Genomic DNA, 26656 nt, shown 5'->3' with positions numbered 1-26656 from the left:
AACTTCCCAAGGTGTCCCTGCCCAGGGATTGGCCATGGAGAAACTGCAGCTGCCCTCGGCACAGCTGACAGAACGTGGAAGTGCTGTGGAGAGGAGGTGGCACAGCACCCAGAACACCAGGAGCTGCCCTCTGTCCCCAGCCCAGGGGGGCACAACCTACCTCTGGCAGGCTGAGGAGGGCCTGGCGTTCCCGCAGGAGCAGCCCCATCTCCGCCGAGGAGGGGCCCAGTGCTTGTCCCAGCCCCGCCTCCAGAGCCAGGCTGCGATTTTGGTGCCTCCCAAGTACAAAAGCCGGGGAGCGGGTGCCGTGCAGCCCAGCACACGCTGTGTGACATCGGAGCGGCCCCGACGGTGCCTGAAGGTGTCACTTCTCAAGAAAAGGCAAATTAAGGGCAGCAGGAACCACAGAACCAGTTGGGAGGGGGAAAAAAAAAAATAAAGCAAAGAATGGATTGCATTGCAAACACTAAAACAGTTAACTCTGCAATTAACATCTTAAAACTAACTTTTACCTGGGGTGGTCAAGTAGCTCATTAAAATGCAGCAATCTAAAATTCCAGAGGACTGTTACAAATAAAAATTTGCTTCTGTGAATCGCTACACAAACAGATAGATGGATTTCCTTTAACAAACAGAACCAAACCAGTCTAATTTAGACTCCGGCACAGCATCAACAGTTCCAACTTTAGGCTGCTGAACACTCCTTTTCCACTTCAGTGCAGCGTAGGAAGAATAGCACACGTTAAAAGTTTGTTACGAAAATAGAGTTTATTAAAAACACATCCCTATTGTTTTGAGGAGCTTTCACCGTTACCTTTTCTTAAATTAAAAAAAAAATAGAAAGCACTTCTACTTCTGATTCGTAAACTTTTTAAAGTCAAAACTTTAAAAAAGTTACAGCAAAAATGGGTAATATTTTAATCATCTCTTCAGTATTTTATGTTATGTTGTGGCTATTTTAAATAGAAGGGAAGCAGTCAAATTGCTCACAGTGCCCCGCGTCGGGGGCGCAGGGGCGGAAGCGGATTTACAGCACTGTACAACTAAAGCTCGACACTGCACGCCGGGCAGCGGCCCTAGCGCGGCGCCTCGGCCGCGGAGCCCGTGTCCTTGTCCGCCTGTTCCAGGGATGAGGTAGCCTCGGCCGCCGACTCCGGCGCGGGTTTGGCGCCCGCGGGTTCAGCGTCTCCCGCAGCGAGTTCTGAAACAAGTTCCGCGCCCTCCGTTTTGCTGCCGTGGGGCTCGTGGTTTTTGTCGCCTTCCGCCCTGTCTGTCACCTCCGCCTTCTCCTTGCCGCGGGTTTCTTCCTTGTCTCTGCGAGACTCCCGATCCCTGGAATCCCTCTCCCTGTCTCGGTGGCCGCTGGAGCGCCTGTTCCTGTCCTCCGAGTCCCTGTGCCTGTCGCGCTCGGGGCTGCGGCGTCCCCAGTCTCGCCTGTCGCGGCCGCCCGGCCGCTCGTGCTCCCGGTCGTCGCGGCCGCCGTAGCGCTCCCGGTCGTTCTCCACCCGGTTCCCGAAGGATCTCCTGCCGAACCGCTCCTGGTCTCTGCTGGGCGTGAACTGCCTGTCGTTCCGGAACTGCCGCCCGTCCCTGCTCTCCTCGGGCCCGCCGCCGGGCCCGCCGCCGCCCGGGCCGCCCCCGGGCCGCACGAAGTGGCCGGGCGGAGGGAAGGGCGTTTTCATTCCGTGCGGGGGAGGCATCCCGAAGCCGCCGGGGCCCGGCGGGGGCCCTCTGTGCATCATGTGCGGGGGCATGTGGCGCGGGGGCATCATGGGGAAGCGCGGCAGCGGCGGCGGCGGCGGCATTCCCGGCGGGCGCTGCAGCGGGATCAGCCCGGGCCGCGCGCCCAGCAGCCCCGTGGACGGAGTCTGCAGCCCCACCACGGGCGCGGGCGGCGGCGGCGCCACGCCCTGGGTGCCTGCAAGGAACACACAAGCGACAGTCAGAGCCGGGCAGGACGGGACGCGGAGCGTTTCCGTGACTTCAAACCCAACCTGCGCTTAGCCCGGGAAAAGAGCACCCCAGAACCCGGAGCGGAGCTCCCTGGGCTCTCCGCGCACTGCCCGGGCAGCAGCGGCTGCCAGCGCCGCGCTGTGTGCTGCTGGCAGCGATGACTGTGCCCAGGGCAGCGACTAATCTCTCTCTTCCCAGAGGATTCCTTAGGCGAGAGCCTCTGCCCTTGTGCAGGTCAGGGCTCAGCCCCACGCTTCCTCATCTGGCTGCAGCCAAAGCCCCTTCCTGGTGTTGTGCTTCCAGGTGAAGACACCTCACTCCCCCAGTCGGATTCAAACATTTCCCCCTGCTACCAACAGCAGCTGAACACCCCAGAGCTGCACAGCATCAGCAAGAGGCTCAAGCACACAGGCAGCAGAGATGAGGCTGGAATACAGCTGGAGCACAGCTCTGCTTGCCATTCCAGGGAAAAGGGACACACACCAAAGATTCATTTCAGTAGAATAAACCTTGCAATGTAAACTAAAAGGAAATGCAACACATCATTCCTGATTTTTTCTGTAATAGTGTTTCATCCTTTACAGCACAAATTCAGCACCAACTATTTTCCAGTTTTATTCCTAAGCTCTTCAAAGGAGGAAAAAAACTCCCTCTCAAGCTCAGCCCAAAGCTCCCAGGCAACAACACAACGAGCCAGAAGGAAGGAGGAACCCTGAGCTGCAGCTGGGGCCTTCCCACCGCCGGGCAGGTGACTCCTCAGTCTGAAGCAGGAGCATTGTCCTGTGTTCCCAGAGCCCTCACACTGCTCCATCTGCTCCTGCTGCCCTAGAAACCCAGCCCCCGCCTGGGCAGAGGCAGAATGGAGCACTGTGGAAAGTGATGCTGGAATTGGTGTCAGCAGTGACAGGTGCACGTGGGTGCAGCTCCCCACCTTCAGCTGCGTGTTCAGCGCTCCCTTCCCCGGCACCTGGCCCCAGACAGACCTGAGCCTCCTGAGCTGCCCTCTCACCACACCAGTGCCTTTGAGGGACATCTCTGACAGGAACCTTTGCACCTTTTCACCTCAGTGCTCTTTAAGTTCATATTGGAAGGAAGCTGTATTTTGCCAGTGCGAAGACTCTTGTGACAGCTTGAAGTCCATGATACCCTCTCCCCTTCCCCTCCAAGCAGTCAGACACTGCTCCACAGGTCACACTCTTGCAGAGAAATGCTCCGGTACCAACAGCATTCTTTTTCTGCGTTTTTCCCTTTCTCTAAAATGCAGAGCCCTCCCCTCTCCTGGTCAATAACCAGGTCTGAATCACCCAGTTTAAACTGCTCCTGTGACAGAACTACAGATCTGACAAGACAGACTCACAGGTAATGATGTCTCTCAGAAATTCTGACGTTTGGAGATACTCTCGTTGGTAAAAATATCTTTTAATCTTCCTCAGAAGATTAAAACAAGGCAGAATAGAATAACAGAACTGAAGAGCTGAAGTTCAGCCTATGCTTCTGCTTAGAAGCAGCAGAGCAGATGTGAGTTACAAGAGCATGAACATGAGGTGAGGGAGGGAAGTTTCACATTTAATTTCTCAACCTTATTTCTACTCAAACGGCAGCACTGAAGCAACATAATGGTACCTGGAACTCCATTCTGCACTGCATTGGCGAGAGAGCTGCACACTTTTGATTTTCAATTTATTTTAAATATCAACTGCCTTCAATGCTGAGGCTAAAGCAACTGTAGAACTACTGGAGTTTCCTCACTCTGCTGACAAATCAGGCACCGACTAAAAACCTGAAGAGCTGTCCAGAAACACATTCCACTTTACTGAAAATGCTCAGGGAAATTCATGGTACAGACACACACACCATGTCTGGGCCAAGTTGAAGTCCTCTTCTGGTTTAGTAAGTACCTGACATTCAAGCAGTTTCTTGAACTGGGTATGAACTCCCTGAGCTCCGAGAGAAACCCTGAGGTGATTTCCTGACCCATCTTGTCCTACTGGAGCCAGTTCCCTCACACCTGACACCCGCTCCTCTGTCCCAATGTGCAAAACCACACCTTGCCTTCCCAACACACTTTATTGGTTTCAGAGGAGCAACCATCACCCACCAAACTGGCCCAAGTTTCATCATTTGACTCCTACAACAAGTAGGAGTGCTCAGGCTGGCCTGAAGTATCTTCTGTCCAGAGAGGGCACAGGAGCCATCCTTGCTGCTTTGATAAATGAGGTATGAAGCCAGATTTCCATGTCCCTGTGACCCAGATCTGACCATCTCTCCCAGCTGGACAAAGCCTACATTCCCTTGGGATAATTCCCATGTTACCAGTGCTGACACACCTGATTTACTCTTACACAAACTCTGCTCACTAAGTGGTTCTAGTAACTCTCAAGCCCTTAAATCACTTCCCAGCACGTGGAGCTGTGTGGTTTCTGTCTGTCCCAGCACACAAACCCCATGGAAACACACAAAACAAGCCAAAAACTCACAGATGCAGCACAACAGCAGCAGGTTTTCACTCCACTTTGAAGCTGCTGTTCTCCAGCATTCAGCATGTTCTCCAGTGGGGAATGTGGCATCTTACAGCTACAACATTAAATACTGCCAGGGAATTCTTGAGAGAGGGACCATGTAGTAAGTCTGGTAGGTTTTTGCTGGAGTTTGATGCAGAATCTTGCAGAGCAAGACTGTAAAGAAAGCCTGAACTAAAGGGCCTAAATATGGAGTCACAGCTGAAAAATCTTGCCAAAAATCCCAACATTTTGAGACAGTCACACTATGAGGGGCTCAGAGAATGCTGTATTTGTGTTTTATGATTTAATGCAGATTACAAAAATCACTTCAGAACAAACCATCAGCAAAGAGTAGTAACTGAGCTTGCACCACCAGGAAGTGATTGATGTGATCTCCAGAATAACTTAGCTTTGATTACATGTTATGATCCTTGTAAGAATTTGGGTAAAAAGAGCACTAGATCAGGACCTACAACTGCAATAGGGTGTATTTCATCAGGGCAAGAGATCACAGAATCTGAGTATTCCAAACACAGAATCTGCAGTCTATTACTGGCCCAAGCTGCAGCATTTGCTCAATGCTGGGAACACGTGGACCAATCCTAGGGGATTTAAAGGCTGTCATTTCCTGCAGCAGGCACATGTCACAGGAGCCTGCAAATCCCCTCTCTACAGATCATTTCAAATTCCCTGAGCACATGCTCACTGAGCCATCCCACGTCCTGTTCCCATGAACAACAAGGTGTAACAGCAGAGAGTGAGGTCAACGGCACAACTGAATCCCAATAACCTGAGGGTGGGCTTTAGACAAAAGCACAAAACTCCAGACCCAAAGTCGAAGAGACATCACTCCTCTAAAACACAACCACGTCCTGGTTGGAAGGGATGAAGGAATTACAGTGGAGGCACAAAGGAAATCGGTGGAGTTGAGAGAGAACTTATGAAAGGGTATGAAAAGTTACAATAATCCCTTTAGAATTACTTCGTAACATGCCTTCCACAGAAAAACTGAATCCAAGAGCTCCTGTGTTTGGTAGGGATTACAGAAGTGCTCCCAAACCAAAATCTTGGATCTCTCCCACAGCCTCTTCCCAGCAATCTTCATCCCTTGAGTCCAGCCTGCTGCAGGAGCTCTCCCATCCTGCCCAAGTACCTGGAGAGCATTTCCTCATCCTTTCCCAGGACACTCTCTAGCCTCCCACATGCAGGGCTACTCTCAATGCAAGAGTGACTCCAAGTGCTTTTAGGAAGAGTGTAATTTGTGCTGAGAGGTTTTAAAAAGCCAGGACAACTGATATTAACCTTTTATTTTTAATCACATAAAATATTATCATCTGTTTCTTCTGGTTTTTCTGTCTCTGTTTTCAGACTGAACAGTGCCCTGCAACTCCAGGATGGGTTTTACATAACTCTTTAATTATAAATAACTTCTTGAAATTAGACACTCCCCAACATTAAGTGCTACAGCTTCATCAAGCACACAGATCTCAGCCATTACTCCAGGACTGCTCTGTGAGCTCTAAACCCTCCCCTCACTGACAGAACTCACTCTGACCACACAGAGAACTTGATCTGCCTCAGCCACTCAGGAAACGAGTTAACAAAAGCAAAGGCAAGTTACTGATTTCCAGGTTTCTCAAATTCAGCTTTCTTGGATTTTTAAGAATAAAAAGCAGCTGCTGTCCAAGGAACTGATCTGAGTGCCTGACTTAGTTCAGTCTTTATTTTGTATAACCTTTTTGTTATGTGTGCAGAGATACAGCAAAGTGCAGAGGAGCCTCACACATTCCAAAGGCCTGGAATATGAAGTGCAGGTTATGCTGTCCAAGACAGTGAAACTCCAAAACTCCGTGCTACCTTTACAGAAAGTGTCGTTCAGCAGGAAGGTGTGAATTTCTGAAATTCCTAACAAAATTCCCTGACTCCATGGTGTCACCACAGAGCTTCTTAAGCTTTTCTCTGTTCTGAAAGGGTCTCCTGTCAAGCTTTCAACATGAAGGATCCATAAATCATTAGTCATAGAAATGACTGACTTAAATTAGTAATCTAAATTAGATGGAAAATTTAGCCCTCACATTCAATAGAGCAGTGAGCTCTCAGGGAGACAAATCTGATTTTCTCCAATGTTCACTGAAAATTCTGGGCAGAAACTCACTAACACAAAATAAGCTTTTTCATTCATTCATTCATTCATTCATTCATTCATTCATTCCTTAGGCGCTCATGTAGAGGCCTAAAATCCCATAAATGCAGTAACCTCACTAAAGTTTGTAGGGAACAAGTCTCGAGTAAATTCTTGACACTGGCCCATCGAAGACCATCATAAAATAAGCATTTAGCAGAGCTCTGTAACAGTTCACACTCCCTTTTAAAATCTGACCAAGTTTGTATCTTATTAGGAAAAGTAATTAATGCAACGTACTCCCATTACTCTGGGTTTAATAAGTAAAAAAAAATTTAGTAGTATTTAAATATCTTCTTACAAAGGTTTCAAAACCTGTCCAGGTTTTATTCAGCAGGGCTGAATAAAAGCTTTTGGTTTTCTGTTCTATTAAAAGAATGTATCCCATCCTCAGAGATTTCAAAAATACACTAAAAACAGTTTCTCTGCACGTTAATTTTAAATATAGTTGAGTCTCAAATCTGGTTCCTATGTCATACACATGTGTTGCTGTATGTTCCTTTTCTACACTGTATAAACCTTCACTTGCTGGAAGTGGACAGCATTTGAGTTTGTAACTTACACATCATGGCTTTGTTTCCTCAGAAAACAGATCTTCAACAGTAAAAAATATTGACTGTTTCTTCTGTGCAAAACTAAGTCTCTAAAATTGATTTCAAAGCTAACAGTAGGACAGAAATTCCAAAAATTTGCTTCCTTTCCCCTGGACTGTAAGTCAGTAGCCAAATCAAAACACTATTTGAAATGTAGGGAACAATGAAGTGCAGAACTTACGGAGGAGGAACTTACCAAGGAGTGGAACAGCCTGGGTGACGGGAGCAGGGACACTGGTAGGTGCTACAGGAGGTGGAATAGTGCCATAGATTTTGGAAGTGTCAGTACTTTCAGCATTCCCTCTGCCTCCAGAAACTACTGTTGGGATGGGATTTCCTACTGACGACTCCTTTGTAGCGTCCTCATTCCCACCAGTTGCTGTAGCTGAAGAACAAGGCAAGGACACATTCAACACCAGCCAGCAATTCCTGCAGGATCCCTGCCTTCCACAGGGCCCAACACTTACAGTTTGGGATGTTCACTGCCGGAGTGTGCGGGACAGAGACCGGAGGAGTTATGGGAGGTGGTGGCCCAGGAGGAAGGAACCCTACAAGAAGCAGAGGAGAGCCCTGAGTGCCCCCCTGGCAGACCCCCCGTGCAGCCAGTGCAGCTCTGGGCCCAGCAGGGCTCAGGCAGGCGCACCCCACAAACCTGGAGGTAAATGCAGCGGGTTGAAGCCGGGCCGGAGGAATGGAGGCGGCGGCGGCGGTGGCACCCCGGGGGCAAATCCAGGAGGGGGGATTCCTAAAGGTGCTGTGAAAGCAGGGGGCTGGAGTGCACCAACCATGGGAGGCCCTGATGGATGGGGGGGAACCTAGGAAAAAGGAAAGGGAAAGATGGGTTACCCCAAGAGTGCCCCATTGATTCTCTGTCCCACTGGGGATCTGTCTTTGTGTCCAGCTCCACCAGGACACCTCAGCGAGCTCAAAATCATGGGGGGACTTGCACAAAAGATGCAGGAGCACTCCAGGAACTCCCATCACTGAAAACACCAACACCAGTTCTGCCTGCCTTTGAAATGAGAGAAAAATTTCCCTCTGTGTTAAGTGGGTACTAAGGTACGTCAGTAACTCACCTCCACATACCACTCCCACAGTCCCTGGAATTCGTTTCCACCCAGCATGATGGATTTCCAGACAGGATCCACTGAATGCTCACAACTTCAGAGCAAGTAAAAACCTCTGCTTGTCTCTTTCTCACTACCTGAGTTTGCATATCAGAGTGACTGGTGTTTCGTTTTGCTTTATTTCTGATTTATAACAAGCTCTGAATTTAAATTAGGTCTGATTTATGGGATTCTCCTATTTTAACACTGACAAGAAACTACTGATACAAAAGGAGTGGAGTATCTGCCAATAAGAAAAGCTTTTAGAGGAGCATTAATTAATAAAACAAATAACAAAAAACAGCCAATCAGAAAACCTGAAGATGCAATTCATCCCTTCTATAACCAAGATTCAACTACAGTGATTTCTCTGTGACTGAGAGAAGAGAGTTACCATTCATGGCATTCCCTCCCTCCCTGAATTATTATTTAAAGTGAGTTTTTGTTTATTTCTGTGGAGCGCCTCTCACCTGTGGAGGAGGTACTGTTATTGGTGCAGGCATGGGAACAGGAATTGGGACAGGTAAAGCTTTGGGAATAGGTGACACTGGTTCATTGTGTGCAGCTTCTGCGCCTCCATTCTGAGCCACTTCATTTTCAGACTTCTTGGGAATTCCCTTCCACTCTGTCCAAAACAAAATCCCAACAGACATGGATCAGACAAGCAGTGCCACGTGAAACATGCTTTGCCATATTTCCAAAAATAACCTAATTGAAAACACTCAGGTAATAACCAGCACAGAGCGAAGAAGCACTGATTTCTGACAATAAAAATTCCAAATGCACTTAAACTCAGCAAGCACTGAAACAGCAAGTCAACTTGTTCCTTTATGTAGTCATTTAGCAATCCTTTGCACTGACAGTATTTATACACACCCAGGATTCTGTTACATTATCTGTGACAAAAATTGTAAGGATTTTTGGGACAAGCTTTCAACAGGTTCATTCTATCGCTCTCAGGGAAGAAGGCAGCAGCTTTGGCACTAATTTGAGAACTAATTTCTAAAATATCCAACATCTTCAAGCCTCAAAATAAGGAAAAGGAGAATAAAACTATAAAGAATTACAGCAAATTAAGAGAAATGTCAAATATAGCTTTAAACTTAATTTATGGAAGAAATAGCTCCTATAGCCTATCCAAACTTCCTGGGAAGAGCACAAAAAGAGGGATCAGCGAGGGGGCACTTTGGGAGAGAGAAAAGCACTGAGAGGACTGGAACACACTGACATTATGTTCATGATTCATTACATTTTTGTTTAAAACACAACTGATTTTTGTGTGTTCAGCATGAAGAGATGCTACAGATAGAGCACATATAGAATAATTGACAGCTAAGTGGGCAAACTGGACAGAATGACCCAACCCTGAAACAAAGGTTCAATAACAAAGCATGCAGTAGCACTGTACCTGGACTAAGGGTCTCGTTGTCCAGCATTCCTCCTTCACAGAAACTTTCAAGATCTTCAGGTTTGACTTTGTCCCATGGTATGTATGTCACACCCAATTCTACATCCCAGTACTGCTTGTAGTCTGGCTTTATTCCTTTATTCAGAGCCCAGGCAATCTTGGGGGGGAGGGGGAAATACAAGTGGTCAGCAAAATATTTCCACTTTAATGGATTTAAGATTTCATTCTCACAAAACAGCACTTGAGGGCGAAAAGTAAAAGGTGGAAGTGAAATAGCTACAAAACTCCTGAAGTAAGTTTCTTTTAAAGCAGACTTAGGTCCTATTCCTTGGCTTGACTCTTGTACACCATTTGTAAAAATGTATAAAGCCAGCTGCTTCTGATGATCCCCAGCCCCTAAAATTAATTCCATTTCCCTTTGGAGGACAATGTCACACTAATTTGACATTCTACAGAAGGAATAACTTCATTAATTAATGCACATTTCCTTATTTATTAGTACTCTTTGTAGGATTATCATATGTAATGAAACTCTGTTAGGAGACAAATAACTGGCAATGATAAACACACAGTGCCAGTCCCTGAAAGGACACCATTTCTGTTGATTAAACAGATATCTCTCAAGGAAACTGATACAAGGTTCCACTAATCCCACTATAGACCAGGAATAATAATTCTCAAAAACCAGTTCACTCATGTATTTCTTCAGAATTTTACAGAATATCATCTCCAGAATACATATAAGTCTGAAATACCCCCAAGGAATTCCCCCAGCACAGACCAGACAGGATGACAATAATTACAGCAGCTTTGGAAGGCCTGACATTTTCCAAGCATTACCTTGATGGATTTCTGGTTGACTTTGAAGTTGCCTCGGCTCAGTTTCTGGAGGGCTCTGTTGGCATCTTGTCTGTGCACCATGACAATGTAGGCACATCCTCTGGGTGGTATCATCTGTGCAGGGTTCAAGGGGAAAAGTTCATCTTGTGGGTCACAGTGAACAACACACAAATGCTCAGTTACAGCAAGCTGGGAGGGACACCAGGGGCTGTTCCAAAAGGGAATATGGAAGTATGGAAGGAAATGCTAGTTTAAGAGGCTAAGAAATCCAGTATCTTATGGAAATTCCCATTTCTAGTGAACTAAAACTTCCACAACTTCTCAAAACTTCCAAAACTCTAAAATACAGCTGACTTTTGCATATTTAATTCTTTCAAATTGTTAAACAATAGCGTTCATGTAAATTCTAACGTCTGGCAATTAGTTACTTTGTTGGAATGCACAACAGTATCCCCCTTTGCTCTGCCAGCTGCACCTCCACATTCACTTCTAGCTGCAGATTTGGAATAATTTCTATTTGTAATGAATTTGAGGAAAAAACTCCAATGATCTTTTACAAAATTTGGGAATAGGAAGAAAATTAGTCATTTATTTTTGTTTGTTTGAATGAATGAAGTTTTTGAAGTTACTGGAACAGCTATAATTTCTATATAAAATATACTTAAATACAGCAAAATAAAACAATAGTTCTCCATGGTTATGGTTAAAATGAAAGAAGAGCAACAAGAACACCAGCTTGAGAGTCCATACTCCTATAATCAAATAAAATGAAGCAACCAAGGAACTCAGAAGCATGGGATGTAATTCTGCAGCCACAGCAGGATTTTTATGAAAAAGGGATAATACTCTGTATTACCCCACAATCATTTTTGTACTGCAGGAAACCAAAGCAGCTCCCTCCATCAGCCACATGAATTGAAAGCACAACACATAGGGAATGAAAGGCCAGCTCTTTGGAATGTATCAGAAATAACTCTGCCTCACAGCAGCCTGGAGAGAAGTTCTGCACCCAAGCATATCAAAGCGGCTCACGCTGCACCCCTTCTACTCACATTGATCGACTCAATGGGGCCAAACTCCTCCAAGAGACTTCCCACATCCTGCTGAGTTGTCCTTTTGTCGAGCTGTCCTACCCACAGCGTGGTACTGCAAACTACAACCAAGAGTTAGCACAGGTGCTCAGAGCCACTGCTGACACAAGCTCCTTAGAGGACATATAATCAACATTTATCCTGTGTGAACCCAGGGTGACAACCAGGAGAGGAGCTCAAGGTATCCTCCAGGCTGCAGAGTACTGCAGCAACACCGAATACTCATCCAGGTTTCCCACCAGAGATACAGAACTGCAAACTTTGACAGCCAACTTGACAGAGCCTGGGAAAGGTGTTGGCAGCAGCACATCTCACAACACTGCCAGGGAGCTCCCACTGAACAGCCACCAGGGCTCTGCAGGCCTTTACACCCCTGGGACTGTCACTGCTCAGGTCTTGGCTCTTACAACACCTCAGGTTTTTGTCTCTCTTATCAAAGAAAGAATGTTTTTATTTTACTTGATGACCCTGGAGAAGATTCCACACTCCCAAGGAATATTCAGAAGATAACTACTATGTTTGTTCTATAAACACTGGCAAAGCCAAGGTTCTATCAAAAATCCAAACATTAGTCTATGTGTTTTCTAGGTCAAAGTCCCCTTCAAGCTGGAGAGGTACACAAGACTGAATACTTGAAAAATTGAAAAATTGTAATAATTTACAATAAACTCTAATTCTTTTTGTTCAGTCTGCTTTACCTTATATGTCTCAAAGGAAGGAAAAGAAAAACATGGGGTTCCAGCTTTTCCTTTTCTCATTTTACAGCCATAATATTTCTAACTTGGAGATACTCCAGAAATGCTAAACAGCCTACTACGAAGTGTAGTGAAATTCCTGCCAGGAATCACAAGGCAGTTAACTTTTGTTCTGTTTGGATGAGCCTCGGAAACCACAAGTAGGAGCACAAAAACTTTGAAAGTATCACCCAGACAATGGCATTACTGGAAGGTGCAGAGTCCCACAAGCAGCCACCAAGAGAGCAGACTCACCACTGACAGTCTCTGACTTGATCTGGGGCAGGCCCTTGGAGCGGCGCTCCCTCTCCCGCTCGTGCTCGCGCCGCTCCTGGGAGCGGGACTTGGGCGAGTGCCGGCGCCGGTCCCGCGAGCGCGAGCGCCGGTGCCGCGAGCGCCGCGAGCGCGAGCCCGACCGCGAGCGTCTCCTCTTGGGGGACCTGTGGGGACCAGAGCCACCAGAGCGTGGTCAGCGCTTGCCACGCCGACACCGACACACGGTTAAGGGCTTAAATACCCAAAGAGTTCCGTCAATATGGGAATCCAACAATCCAAGCTCACTCACAGGCATTCATAAATTACTGCGGTAGCTGATATGAACAGATGATTACTTTCCACTATCTCGTCCTCTACTAATTTTGTCTTGAAGTTGACCATCAAAACTGTGTCCACTTCAACACTGGAAAGTTACACTGCATCAGTGAGGCAAATGTTTATTCTTTTACAAAGAAATGGCTCAAAGAGACTATAAATAGAATCTGCCACTGAAAATGTATTTTACATCATGTTCAAGTTCTAAACCACTCAAGCTGTGGAAGACCTTCAGAGAAATCATGTGGAACTTGGTGAAGACGACTGGCAACTAAAGGGAGAGTGGAGCCAGATCTGCTCGGTCAGCTGGGATGTGACACACACACTTGGTGACACACAGACATAGATCACAAATGTTTTCATACAAAAAGTGTTTTTAGAGCACAGACAAAATTAAACTATCACATTCTGCCTACCTAAAATTTATTCTGGACTGACAGGCATGGAAGTTGCTCTCTCCCAGTGAGAGAGAACTGCATAGATACCATATTTTCTCTAGAAGGGAGATGACTTTAGAGGTTCATGTATCTTAAGAGTTGCTATCTGCTTTTTATTCCTGCACTAAAAGAACTTTCAGTCATTTACCTTGATGCAGATCTAGATCTTGATTTCCTACTGTCGGAAACATGCCTTTTTCCCTCCTGAATGGGTGGCTGTTCCACTTCCATATCCTAAAAAGTGAAGTTGACAGCTGTTATGGGTGAACAGCACAAGCATTTTATTTCTTTTTATGCTCAGACTAAATTAATAGCACTGAAAATACACTGAATATTCAAATGTGTGAAATTAAAGAGTAATGTGACTCAAAGGCTTCATTCTGTGGTCACTAGCAGAGAGAGGGTCCAGTACTGCAGGTACTTAATACAGCCACTGAAAAGACACCATAGAAATAATTTACACAATTCCCATTTTCAATTTGCAAATTATTGGTTTTCCACATTTTACCCCATCTCAGTACCACCTGCATCCCCACAGAATATGATTTTATTCCTTAAAATCAGTCAGTGGATCCTCCTGCTCCATCATCAAAGTCTCAGGCAAAGTGAGATCTGATGCAACTTTTCTCCAAGATGTTATAAGAAACTACTTTAAGCCTGAAGTATGCTGGAGACAGAAAAAAGGTAAGTCCTGGAGCTCCCCAACTGCCTCCCAGCAGAGCCAGCCTCATAGCCAGCTGTGTCCTGGTCATCCTGACATTTCTGCTCCAGGACAATCCACACACGTTTGGGAAAGACATGTATGAGAGCATTTAAGTTGCTCTGTTCACTGTAAGGGTTGCTCACCTGCTGATGGGGTTTCTGCAGGTGTGGCTCAGCCTGGACTGGGAAGGGAGACTGGAAAGTTGGCTGCACTGGTGCTGCTGGAGGCATCACTGGCTGAGCCATGGGTGGGAACTGGGGGGTAGGCAGGAGACCAAAGCCTGGCATCTGCCCATTCGGAGGAAGTGGCACCTTGGGAGAGGAAAAAACACAGAATTACATCTAGGAGAAGGAATTACATTTGCTTCCCAGCAGGCTCAAGTGAAGTTTTATGTCTGCTCAAAACTCATAACAAAAGATGGGGGAAAGATGAAGCAAGCCAAGCATTTGGGTGTAGAAGTAACAATCTTGTCCTTCAAAGACTGACTAGGACAGACACCAAAAATAATATGTTTCTTTGGGAAGATGGAGGGCTAAGCCACATTCACTCTTCACCAACAGGAAAATCACTTCCTTCCTTCTGCACCAAAGAAAACAGCAAAGGATGGAAAACACAAGAGGGGGACAAGGGAAAAGCCTGGGGTTACCTGGTGCCGCATCGGATCCTGCTGCATTCCCATCATCCGCTGCTGAAAAGGATCCATATTTGGGAGCTGAGGAAATACTGGCTGCTGCATGCCTTCTCCTGGAAAACCACTAAAACCAGGAATATTTTGGTGAGACAAGTCAATAAATGTACAATTTGTCTTTATTTTACAGATTTCTATGCACATTTACACATTTTTGCTGTTATTTCAGACAGAACAGTTATCTTTACTATGGTCCTGTTTCCAACAAAAAAAGAAAAGGAAGAAAGAGTGGCCTCTGGATCTCTTCTCCACTCTAAGAGTAGTCCTTTTGCATTTAAAGAATGCTACACAAAGGTTAGAGCCTCTTTTGCCCCTCTACTTATGCAAGCTTGCTAAAGATCTCAGCCTACAGAAATATTCCAGGAAGATTTTCTGCCTTAGGCTAATTCTCTTCCTTTGCAGTTCCTCTTTTGGGAACAAAAGAAGCAGTGCTTTTCTCCACAGGGAAAACAAACTGTCTGTACTTTTGCTGTACAAAAACATTTTGGTTTGGGAGGAAATAGGGCAGAGAAGGGAGTGTGTATCACACGAGGATTACAGTGATCCCCATCACTTCCTGATTCAACACACAGAATGGACAGTGCTCAGGGAATTCTGGAGCTCTGTGGAGGTAACAGGACCTGCTTGCAGGATGCAGCCTGTGCAAGAAACTCAGCAGGATTTCAGGGGGATAAAAGAATTAGATGGTGATGGGAAATGGAACTTTGCAATGTCTGAAGACAATTTTGAGAAGATTTTGGACAGATGAGTATTTTATAGAGAGAATTACTGAGCTTGTGTGCCCAGACTGGGAACACTGGAATGCCACCCTCAGGGATGCCTTGCACACTTGTGAGACACCAAGGACAGAGGGCATGAAGCACTACCAACAGAACATAAACATGCTCACAAGCCCCCAGCTGGGCAGACACAAGCAGTGCCTATGTTTGACCTACCTCATCTTTCTGAACTCCAGAGTTCCATCTGTATTCTAAATCTAGCTATTTCCTTCAGAGGCACTCAAATGAACTACTACTCTTGGACATAAAGTGCTCAAGGTGAGAGACACAGTCAGAAAGCTGATGACAAAGTTAGTGGTTCTGGTTTTCAAAGCAAGGTTTAGATGCAGATACAGAGAGAAAGACAGGGGGCCACATACTGAAGCAGGGAAAAAAGAAATATGGACTAACCCCGGCATTGAGCACCATCCAGCCTGTGTACTGAATGAGAGAGAGGTCCTGTGGAAAAAACTGGGATGTGGTCATGTCATTCCAGACTTTATCATAATGCACAGTTGTCCTGGTTTGAAAGACAACCAGGTTTGGTCTGCTAAGGAAGGCAGGAGCCTCTCTTGAAATGGAAAATGTAAACCCCCTCCCTCCAAACTATTATAAATTTGAAATCAAGGGGCTCTCAGGCAAAGATATGGGAGTAGGAATAACAGTTCTTTCCTAAGAACATTAAAATACAATGCAGTAGTACAAAAACCACTGACAGAGTCAGGATACAACCTGACACCCTGTTGGGCACGTGTTGCTAGCGCTCTCACTAAATGGTGCCTGCAGTCCTCCTGCACTGACAGATGGGCTCTGCTGAAGCAATGATCCTGTACAAAGGCTGCAGTTTTCCTCTGAAGCTCCCGGGCTGCTGGAGGTGGGTCATGGTTTCCTCTGGGAATCCAGTGGAGAAAGGCTGACTGTGGTGTTCCAAATCTCAGATTATATCCAGGTAGGAATGCTCGGCTCCTCCCCCTGGGTGCAGCATGTCCCAGTGGGATGATGGAAGTTTATCAGTCATGCAGTGAGACTCAATGGCCCATGAACAGAAGATTTCCCCCTGGAGGGAGGATGGGTGGTGGGAGAGATAAAGAACACTGCCCCACCTGGTTTTAACAGCTGCTAACAGAATACAGACTTGTGGTTACATCTTGCAGTGCAACCGAAGACATTATTCATCCCTTATTCTATTACCATCTGCATCATACCCAAATCAATACCCTCTTTAAACTCTCTCTCTCTATATATATATATATACATATACAATGAAACCCTACACACAGTTCCTGCTTAAGATGAGGTTTCCCTGTGGTACACAACAGATTTCTCCATCTTTCTGCATTACCCACCAAGTGTAACCAGGTCCTTGAGGAAAAACAATCCCACAGACAGGTTTGCCTTTGCCTGAGATGGGACCAATCCAAACAGTCTTTCTTAAAGTACCTTTCATGTATCACAGGGACTTTATCTCCATCCAGTGTGCAAGGGTTCAGACTGGGCAGGACTAGCTCAATTGATGGACTCTGGTGTTGACCATCCAGATGGCCTTTGCCAAGTTCATTTCCCAAATTTTGAAGGTCCCTCTGCCAAGTGCCTTCAGGGTAGTCTTAAGCAGTCCCTTGCATCGTTCAGCTTTCCTGGCAGCTGGTGCATGATAAGGGATATATCCATTCAATACCGCCTTCTCTTGCCCAGAATAAGGCTATTCTTGAAATGGGTCCTACTGTCTGACTCGATTCTCTCAGGGGTGCCATGTCTCCACAAGACTTGCTTTTCCAGGCTGTAGCATGAGGCACAGGGTAGGTTTCCAACCATCCAGTGATGGCTTCCAGCAAGGTCAGCACATAGCGCTTGCCTTGGCAGGTCTGGGGCAGTGTGATTTAGTCAATCTGCCAGGCCTCCCCATACTTGTATTTGGACCAATGTCCACCGTACCAGAGGGGCTTCAGCCGCTTGGCCTGCTTGATCGTGGCACATGTCTCAGTCACGGATATGAATGACCTGAGGCATCATGGGCCCATCGAGCTAGGAACAGCTCGCCCTTATGTTGCCAATCTATCTTTGACACCTCTATCTTAGCAGCTTGATCCACCTGCTCATTGTTTCCGAGCTCCTCATGAGCCCGACTCCTGGGGACATGGGCAGGTAGTTTCTCTACCCTAGTGGCAATATCTTTTCACTCATCAGCAGCCCAGATTGGTTTTCCCCTACGCTACCAGTTGGCCCTTTTCCACCTTTCCAGCCATCCCCACAGAGCATTGGGTACCATCCATGAGTCCGTGTAGAGGTAGAGCTTTGGCCACTTCTCTCTTTCAGCCATGTCCAGGGCCAGTTGAACAGCTTTGAGTTCAGCAAGTTGGCTTGATCCACCTTCTCCTTCAGTGGCCTCTGCGACCTGTTGTGTGGGGCTCCATACGGCTGCTTTCCACTTCTGGTTCATCCCTACGACGTGACAGGAACCATCAGTGAACAGAGCATAGCGTGTTTCTTCTGCTGGCAGTTGGTTGTATGGTGGAGCTCCTTCAGCCATGTCACTTGTTCCTGCTCTTCTTCATCAGTGAGACTAAAGTTTTCACCTTCCAGCCAGTTTGTAATTATCTCCAAAATCCCAGGGCGATTTGGGTTTCCAACATGGGTGCGCTGTGTGATGAGAGCAATCCACTTGCTCCATGTAGCGTTGGCATGGTGGGTGGAAGGACTCTTTGCTCTGAACATCCACCCCAGCACCGGTAGCCGGGGTGCCAGGAGGAGTTGTGCTTCTGTGCCAATCACCTCTGAGGAGGCTTGAACTCCTTCATAGGCAGCTAAGATTTCCTTCTCTGTGGGAGTGTAGTTGGCTTCGGACCCTCTGTAGCTTCGGCTCCAGAATCCCAGTGGTCGGCCTTGAGTCTCCCCAGACTTTCTGGGGAGACTTTCTGGCACTTTCTGCCAAAGGCTCCAGGACAAGCCATTGTTCCCGGCTGCAGAGTAGAGCACATTCTTCACATGTGCTCTGTTCTGACTGGGCCAAGGGCTACTGCATGAGTGATCTCCTGCTTGATCTGAGCAAAGGCTTGTTGTTGTTCAGGGCATCAGTGGAAATCATTCTTCCTGTGGGCGATCAGGTAGAGAGGGCTCACAATCTGGCTGCATTCAGGAATACGCATTCTCCAAAAACCTATGGCACCTAGGAAAACCTGCATTTCCTTCTTGCTGGCAGGTGGAGACATTGCAGTGATCTTATTGATGACCCCAGTGGGAATCTGATGCCATCCTTCTTGCAACTTCATCCCCAGGAACTGGATCTCTTGCACAGGTCCTTTGACTTTGCTCTTTTTTATGGTGAAGCTGGCTTCCAGCAGAATCTGGATGATCTTCTTCCCTTTCTCAAACACTTCCACTGCTGTTTTCCCCCACACAATGATATCATCAATGTACTGCAGATGTTCTGGAGCCTCACCCTTTTCCAGGGCAGCCTGGATCAGTCTATGGCAGATGGTGGGGCTGTGCTTCCACCCCTGGGGCAGTCGGTTCCAGGTGTACTGCACTCCCCTCCATGTGAAAGCAAACTGAGGCCTGCATTCTGCTGCCAGGGGAATGGAGAAAAATGCATTGGCAATGTCAATAGTGGCGTAGTACTTCGCTGCCTTGGACTCCAGCTCATACTGGAGCTCCAGCATGTCCGGCACAGCAGCGCTCAGAGGTGGAGTCACTTCATTCAATGCACGATAGTCCACAGTCAATCTCCATTCTCCTGCAGATTTACGCACAGGCCAGATGGGGCTGTTGAAGGGTGAGTGAGTTTTGCTGACCACCCCTTGGCTCTCCAGCTCTCGGATCATCTTGTGGATGGGGATCACAGCATCTCGATTTGTCCTATACTGTCGGTGGTGCACTGTTGAGGTGGCAATTGGTACTTGCTGTTCTTCCACCTTCAGGAGTCCTACTACAGATGGGTTCTCTGATAGTCCAGGCAAGGTGTTCAATTGCTTAATGTCCTCTGCCTCCACAGCAGCTATTCCAAAAGCCCACCTGAGTCCCTTTGGGTCTTTGTAATAGCCATTTCAAAGGAAGTCTTTGCCCAGAATACACAGGGCCTCTGGGCCAGTCACAATGGGATGTTTCTGCCACTCCTTCCCAGTCAGACTCACTTCGGCTTCCAACAGAGTCAATTGCTGCGATCCCCCCATCACCCCAGCAATGGAAACAGGTTCTGCCCCCACATATCCTGATGGCATTAGGGTACACTGTGCACCAGTATCAACTAAAGCTTTGTATTTTTGTGGCTCTGATGTGCCAGGCCATCTGATCCACACTGTCCAAAAGACCCGGTTTTCCCGCGCCTCTTCCTGGCTAGAGGCAGGGCCCCTCTAGCACTGGTTATTATTTCTTTCCTGGGCATATATACTAAAAGTTCCTTTAAGGGTATTTGACAGATCTTCCTGCCTTCTATAATACCTGGCAGCTTGGTGATGGGAGGCTGAGGCTACCTTCGCTCTAGTGGAACTCCTTTGGTTAGTGTTTCCCTTCTTGAGCTGACACACTCGTGGTGCTGCCAGGGCAGAAGTGGGTTTCCCATCCCACTTTCCCATGTCTTCCCCATGGTCACGTACAAAGAACCACAGCTCAGCTCGTGGGGTGTACCCTCTCTCTCTAGCTGGGGGACGCTGGGCTTGGAGTTTTGGGCTTGTGACTCGCACTGGTGCCATATGGGAACTACTCTTCCTCATCTCTTCCCTCATTTCCCTCATCTCCTCTTTGAGTTCTTTAATCACAGCAGAAATCCAAGCCTGCTGCGGGCCATGGACCATACTCCCAAAATTTCTAAGCCTGGTGGTGACAGAACCCACTGTCTCTCAGTTGTTATCAGCATTAATCATGGCAATGAAGGTGGTGTATTCACGTGGCCCTAGATTTGCCAGACTCCACAACATCTGTCCAGTGCACCTGACTTTGTCGGGGTCATTATCATGCTGTCCCAACCCTCCAAAAAAGGACCTCTAATACTGCCGCTTCTCTCAGCTGTTGGATCCCTTCCTCAATGGTTTTCCAGCCCCTTCTATGATAGTACTCTTCCATTCTCTCTCTGTGGACAAACCTCTCTCTTGCACTCATCAAAAGCAGCTCCCAGAGGGAAAGGGGCCCTTGCTCCCTGACAAATACCTGATTCACGCCTGAGTCCTGGGTCAAGGGTCCCACATTCCTTGCCTCACCACCATCCAGCTGCACACCTGCACCCATAAGGTCCCAGACCCAAAGTAACCAGGTTGTATAAGGCTCACGCCCCCACCTCACAATGTCTTTTTGCAGATTATGGAGACGCTCATACGTCAGCGGCTCAGTGCTGATCTCAGCCTCTGGCTCCCCTGCAGGTTATGAGGGCCTTCCTTTCTTAGCCCCTGATTTCATCTTAGACTTTGTTTCCACAGCGGCAACTGCTGCTGGCTGTGACTGCCCTTGTGGTTCAGCTGGAACTGTGGACAGTTGTAACGTCTGTGGGTTCCACTGCAGCACCATCAGACTCTCCCTCTTCGAGGCAGGGGGAGGGTTTCCCAGCAGCTGAGGAAATGCACTCCTTTAGCATCTGGCCCATCTCCTTCACCAGAATCCCCCACCCAATCCAGGTGGTTCATTTCTGAGGTGGGCTGTGGGGCAGGGTCAGGCTCAGGGGCAGCATCCCTGTTCTCTGGGGTAGCTGTCAGGGTGGCTATCCAACCCAATCTCCCTTTATCTCTGAATGCTAAGTGTAACAGGTGTATCAGCAACATCAGTCATTGTATGATATCATTAGCATTTAGAGAAGATTTGAACCCTTTGAAAACAGGTGGGGTAGACCCAAAGAGCTGGGTGGAGGGATGGGGGAAAATTTCCCCTGGTAACATTTCCTCACAGTAGGTACCATTATTAAAGTAACCCCAAAAACATACAGTTAGTGTGTGATAGCTCTGAATCCATCCACCTTCCAGAGGAAAAAATCCATTAATTCCTCACCTTACTAAGCTATCAAGCAAATTGGATAATAGCCATAGTAGCCTTAGTTATAGGACCCATGTGTAGATAAGGGCCTGCAAACAGAAGAAATACAGCCACGACCACATGCCACCTGAACCAGGGTAAGCGAGACCACATGGTGCCACCTAATGAGGTTTCTAGATCCAGAACACAAGTTACTAAAGAACTGTTATTCCTTTTTTCACCCTTTTTCTCTCAATGTCCTCATGCCCCACACAGGGCACCAAAATCTGTCCTGGTTTGAAAGACAACCAGGTTTGGTCTGCTAAGGAAGGCAGGAGCCTCTCTTGAAATGGAAAATGTAAACCTCCCCCCCAGATTATTACAAATTTGAAATTAAGAGGCTCTCAGGCAAAGATATGGGAGTAAGAATAACAGTTCTTTCCTAAGAACATTAAAATACAATGCAGTAGTACAAAAACCACTGACAGAGTCAGGATACAACCTGACACCCTGTTGGGCACGTGTTGCTAGCGCTCTCACTAAATGGTGCCTGCAGTCCTCCTGCACTGACAGATGGGCTCTGCTGAAGCAATGATCCTGTACAAAGGCTGCAGTTTTCCTCTGAAGCTCCAGGGCTGCTGGAGGTGGGTCATGGTTTCCTCTGGGAATCCAGTGGAGAAAGGCTGACCGTGGTGTTCCAAATCTCAGATTATATCCAGGTAGGAATGCTCGGCTCCTCCCCCTGGGTGCAGCATGTCCCAGTGGGATGATGGAAGTTTATCAGTCATGCAGTGAGACTCAATGGCCCATGAACAGAAGATTTCCCCCTGGAGGGAGGATGGGTGGTGGGAGAGATAAAGAACACTGCCCCACCTGGTTTTAACAGCTGCTAACAGAATACAGACTTGTCTTGCAGTACAACCCAAGCAAAAGGTTCACACAGCAAAAGGGAAACAGGAGCCTGTTTCCTGTTTGCAAACATTCCTGGGGAAGGAATGTTTGCCAACATAAAACTGTAAAGCTAATTTTCATTTCTTGAATACTTAAAACGATCACAATGTTTGGAATAGCAGCTTTTCCCCAACTAGTAAAGCAATCCAGCTGATCCAGTGATGGCCTGACACCCACAGTTGTACTGTAAAAACATGGAACTCAATCTTGCAACCAAAACCGAGCTTTTCTCTACAGAGCACAGTCCTTAATCAATGAGGCAACACAGACCTACACCAGATCACCAAACTAACGAGACATAAAAATTACACACCAAAACCTGTTAGCAATGTTTTAGATTTGAACTGTAGCAGTTAAACACTGAACTAACTTGGAATTTTAATCTACTTTCTAACCTAAAAATGTTTTAGGACAAAGATTCCTTAGTTTTATTATGACTTAGAACTTACAAAGCCGGCTGAGACACTGAAGGGGAAGGAGCTGAATCTTCTTTCTTTGAATCTTCCACTGCTTCTGGTTCATCATCATAGTCAAACCGATCTAGCAGCTTCTGAAAGAAATCACATCAGGACAACTATTTTTTCTGTATCTTACCCAACTGCCAGCCGAAATATCTTTTATTATCTCATTTTTACAACCTATGTAAGCTCTGAAACTAAAGACAAGGATATAACTGAGGAAAAACAGAAATCTATATTCCAATACAAAATAAAAACTGTCCAAAACCAGTTTTCTTCAGCTTCAGAAGATGAGAACCAAGACTTACTTTGTCAAACGATGTTTTCTGCTCAGGTGCTGTGAAAGCAGCTTTCTGCTCTGGGGGCTGTGCTGCTGTGGTTTTCAACTGAGCAGTAATAGCTTGAACCTGAGCCATCACAGTGTTGTCTATGACCGGTGACTGGGGCTTCTGAGGCTGTTGGAAGGTCTGCAGGATTTGCTGAAGCTACAGAAATGTAAGACAGTATTAAGTGTATGTTCTCATATAAACACCAAGTATTGGAATAGTTGTAGGATATAAATTTCATGTCAGTACAGACTCTGGTAGGGGATGAATACACTAACAACCTGACTGAACTGTGGGAGCATTTACAGCAAGACCAGGAGTCCCTTTTTAAACACTCTGGTGGCAAAACTCAGTAGATCCCAACACTGCAGTGCTCAGGCCCTTCAATACAGCAAACATTTAAGTGGTCTGAATAATTAAATTCCTCATTTTCTTTGAGATATTCCACCTGTTCTGGAAACACTGTTACTGCATCAATTCATAAGTAATTATTTAGGAACATAAAACCGAGTATCATCAAATATTGCAACTATTGGATGGAAGAATTTAAATACTCTAATTCCTGCAAGTTTTTCCCTGAAGACCTTTGGGAAGCTTCAAATCCAGGCTCTCAACTCCACCACTCTCCCTCTCGTTTCACACAGAAACTGAAGGGCATCAGTGAGCAGGTTACCTGTTGTCCTTGTGTTGTCTGGAACAACTGGGCTACAGCTGCAAAGGCATCAGAACTGGGCAGCTGTGGCACGCTGGGCACTGAGTTCGCGGTCACTTGCGGGGCCTCTGAGGGAACCTTGGCCGGAGGCGGCGGCGAACCTGAGGGTTTCCAGGAACACAGACAGGGCTGTGTGACTCCACATTCCTCTTGCTCCCCACAAGTGTCTGCCTACAACCCCCAGTTTAACCCAAAAGGGCCAATTTACACCATCCAGCTGCGTATTCTGTTCATTGTGCCATGAGCTGCTCCAGTCACTGCTCACACCTGCGCTTGGGATGCACTAAGACAGAAAAGCTGGTCCCACACGGAATTTTAGCTCCCAGCTCCATGTTAGTAGCTGTGCAGGTTTAGAAAAGCTCTCACTCAAACAGCACTAGGCAATGAGCTTCAATACCCTGAATGTGGTGGTTCTGCTTCCACAGACCTGGGCTCATCCTTTTGGGTAAATTATCCAAATCAACCATCTCATGGCTCACTGGAAGAACAGCTGAGATTCTCCCAGTAACTGAACTTTTGCAGAAAAGTCTAGCAATAATTAAAGGTTTTTAAGGATTACTTCACAGGCAGTTTTCTTTGACAAAGTTTGTTCATATGTCTCTTTTGCACATGCACAAGCCACACCTGCAGCTGATGGATAAATCCTCCCACCAGGAAAATTATATTTACTCCTTTTTCCAGGAAAAGACTCCCATTTCCACTAAGCTTTGCTGAAACTGAGATCACAATTTAAGACATGCTATTAGTGTTCCCATTCTCTTTGTCTTACATTACAACACCTTTTGTAAGCATCTTGCCAGTACCAAATAAATTAGCAATAATCCCATCAATTCCTACATACTGTGAGTAACTATTCTTCAGTGGATCTTTTTTAATGGACATAATAAAGCTGTACAAGGAGTGAGTTAAAAAAAAAACAACTCCACAGACAGAAATATTTCGTTCGAAACACTAAGCAAACACGTTCGCCTTGCAATAGCAACTCTTATAAAGCCATTCCTCTGTTTGCACTTCAAATAACTCCAGCGTTGACAGGCAGCAAGCACAGGCAAATGTGTTGAATAATACTTTCCCAGAAGTGAAATGCAACATAAAAACAAAGCAAAAAGGTACGTGTTGTTTTTAAATATAAAGTAACTCCCAAATTATTTCCTGTATATATTCGGAAGGATATTTGCTTGCTCAAGGGAGAAAATTTGCATTTCTCTCTACCTTTATCAGCAAAACAGACTCTACTTCACATAATGCATTAATATACTTATTATTATTCATTAGCATATTTACTGCAGGGCCAAATTACCCCCTGTGATGCATCTGAATAACCTCACTGAAAATCTGTGCAGAAGGCATCCAACCTGTTCACCACTACTGAGGAGAGATAGAGCTGGACAGGCAGTGCCCCTCACCCGTCCCAAAATTCAGTTGTACAGCCACCACTCTGCCCTCTCCCCCCAGCTCAGATGCCAAGGCACTCATTCCCTGGCCCTGCCAAGTTTATAAAACCTTTAATGGGATACACTTCCCTGAACACAGCTGGAGATGATTTCACTGCTTTGCTGTCTCTCACCACACCTCACTCCCTCCGTTCCATTTTCCCAGTCCTACTCCATGAGCACAGTGAATAAGGAGATTACCAAAGCTCAGTGTGAAACACGGAGTGCAGAGCCAAAAAGCAGCTCTTCGGAGAAGGAAGGAATTGTGGAATGCGTATTCCCTGTAACCTCACTCTCACTTTGCTGTGGCACTAAATAGGTCAGTGCAGGCACTGTGGGCAGGCTGGCACTGCTGTGCTCTGCAGGTCGGTGCTTCTCAGCCAGCAGTCCATGCAAAATCCCTGGCACAAATGTTCTCTTTGAGAACCTGGATGTGAAACACCAGTCCAAGACTATCAGGGCTGCACACTGAGACACTGACAGCTGCTGCTTTCAGCTACTAAGCTGACTCAAAGGAAGATGGAGCTCTTTAACACCTAAGATACCAGTCACTCACCTGGATACTGGCATTAAAAAATTACATCACAATTATGAAATTGAGAAATCACATAAAAATATTTCAAAGCAAAAGAAAAAATAGTGTCTGTTTAAGAGGGCACACTGAAGTCACCTCTAAGTGTGCACATGCATATGTACACATGCATACATACATGATAAACATTTAATATATCTCCCATGTCAATACTGACATGACTTCTGAAGTACAGTATTTTCTGAAGTACAGTATCAGCACTTATTGAAAATGAGTTTGGCTGCTCATTGTGACAAAGCTGACTTTATTGCTATGTCACTGCTGGAACTAAGAGCAGGCACTTTGTGCTGAAAGCAAACAAGCTGTTGCTATTTACCCTTTGAGAGCAGAAGTTAAAATGTCATTCCTACCTTCATTGTTAGTAGCATTCTCTGCTATGGGTGCAGTGGCACTGGTTCCTGCTGCCATATCCAAGAGAGGCTGAATTATTTCAATTTTGAATACTCCATTTTTCTGCCAGAGGTTCAGGACACGAACTATTTTACTCTGTTGAAACAAAAGGAAGCACCAATGCTGAATCCAGCTTTCTTAAGTTACCATTTTATCTTCTGTATGTAGAGAAGGTTTGAACATCACGTGACAAAATCACCATCATCAACTCAGCAAACCCTGTGTCGTGACAAGAGGGCAGCAACACCTTTGAACTGGCAAAGATAAAAACTGTCAAC

At 46.3% G+C, this 26656-nt stretch overlaps 1 protein-coding gene across 4 annotated transcripts in view; it reads right to left on the bottom strand.

Moving 5' to 3' along the window:
• Positions 1-749: 749 nt before the first annotated feature.
• Positions 750-26656, bottom strand: part of SCAF4 (SR-related CTD associated factor 4) — a 38611-nt gene continuing 12704 nt past the window's right edge. For 2 of the 4 annotated variants that reach the window (XM_086883678.1, XM_086883681.1), the window contains exons 5-21: positions 26339-26474; positions 23925-24064; positions 23234-23410; positions 22917-23017; positions 15997-16044; positions 14786-14894; positions 14283-14450; positions 13585-13670; positions 12664-12848; positions 11636-11736; positions 10584-10697; positions 9744-9900; positions 8806-8960; positions 7882-8044; positions 7697-7777; positions 7426-7614; positions 750-1918 (exon numbers count right to left, since the gene is read on the bottom strand). In XM_086883678.1, coding sequence (XP_086739804.1) covers positions 1077-1918; positions 7426-7614; positions 7697-7777; positions 7882-8044; positions 8806-8960; positions 9744-9900; positions 10584-10697; positions 11636-11736; positions 12664-12848; positions 13585-13670; positions 14283-14450; positions 14786-14894; positions 15997-16044; positions 22917-23017; positions 23234-23410; positions 23925-24064; positions 26339-26474 — 2952 coding nt within the window. In that variant the 3' untranslated portion in view covers positions 750-1076. The remainder of the gene's footprint in view (positions 1919-7425; positions 7615-7696; positions 7778-7881; positions 8045-8805; positions 8961-9743; positions 9901-10583; positions 10698-11635; positions 11737-12663; positions 12849-13584; positions 13671-14282; positions 14451-14785; positions 14895-15996; positions 16045-22916; positions 23018-23233; positions 23411-23924; positions 24065-26338; positions 26475-26656) is intronic. The other 2 variants (XM_086883680.1, XM_086883679.1) reach the window with 1 other exon arrangement.

Source organism: Cyanistes caeruleus, chromosome 3, assembly GCF_971803275.1.
Source record: "Cyanistes caeruleus chromosome 3, bCyaCae1.hap1.1, whole genome shotgun sequence".
NCBI classification, from domain to species: Eukaryota; Metazoa; Chordata; class Aves; order Passeriformes; family Paridae; genus Cyanistes; species Cyanistes caeruleus.
This window is presented reverse-complemented; position numbering and strand designations above follow the sequence as displayed.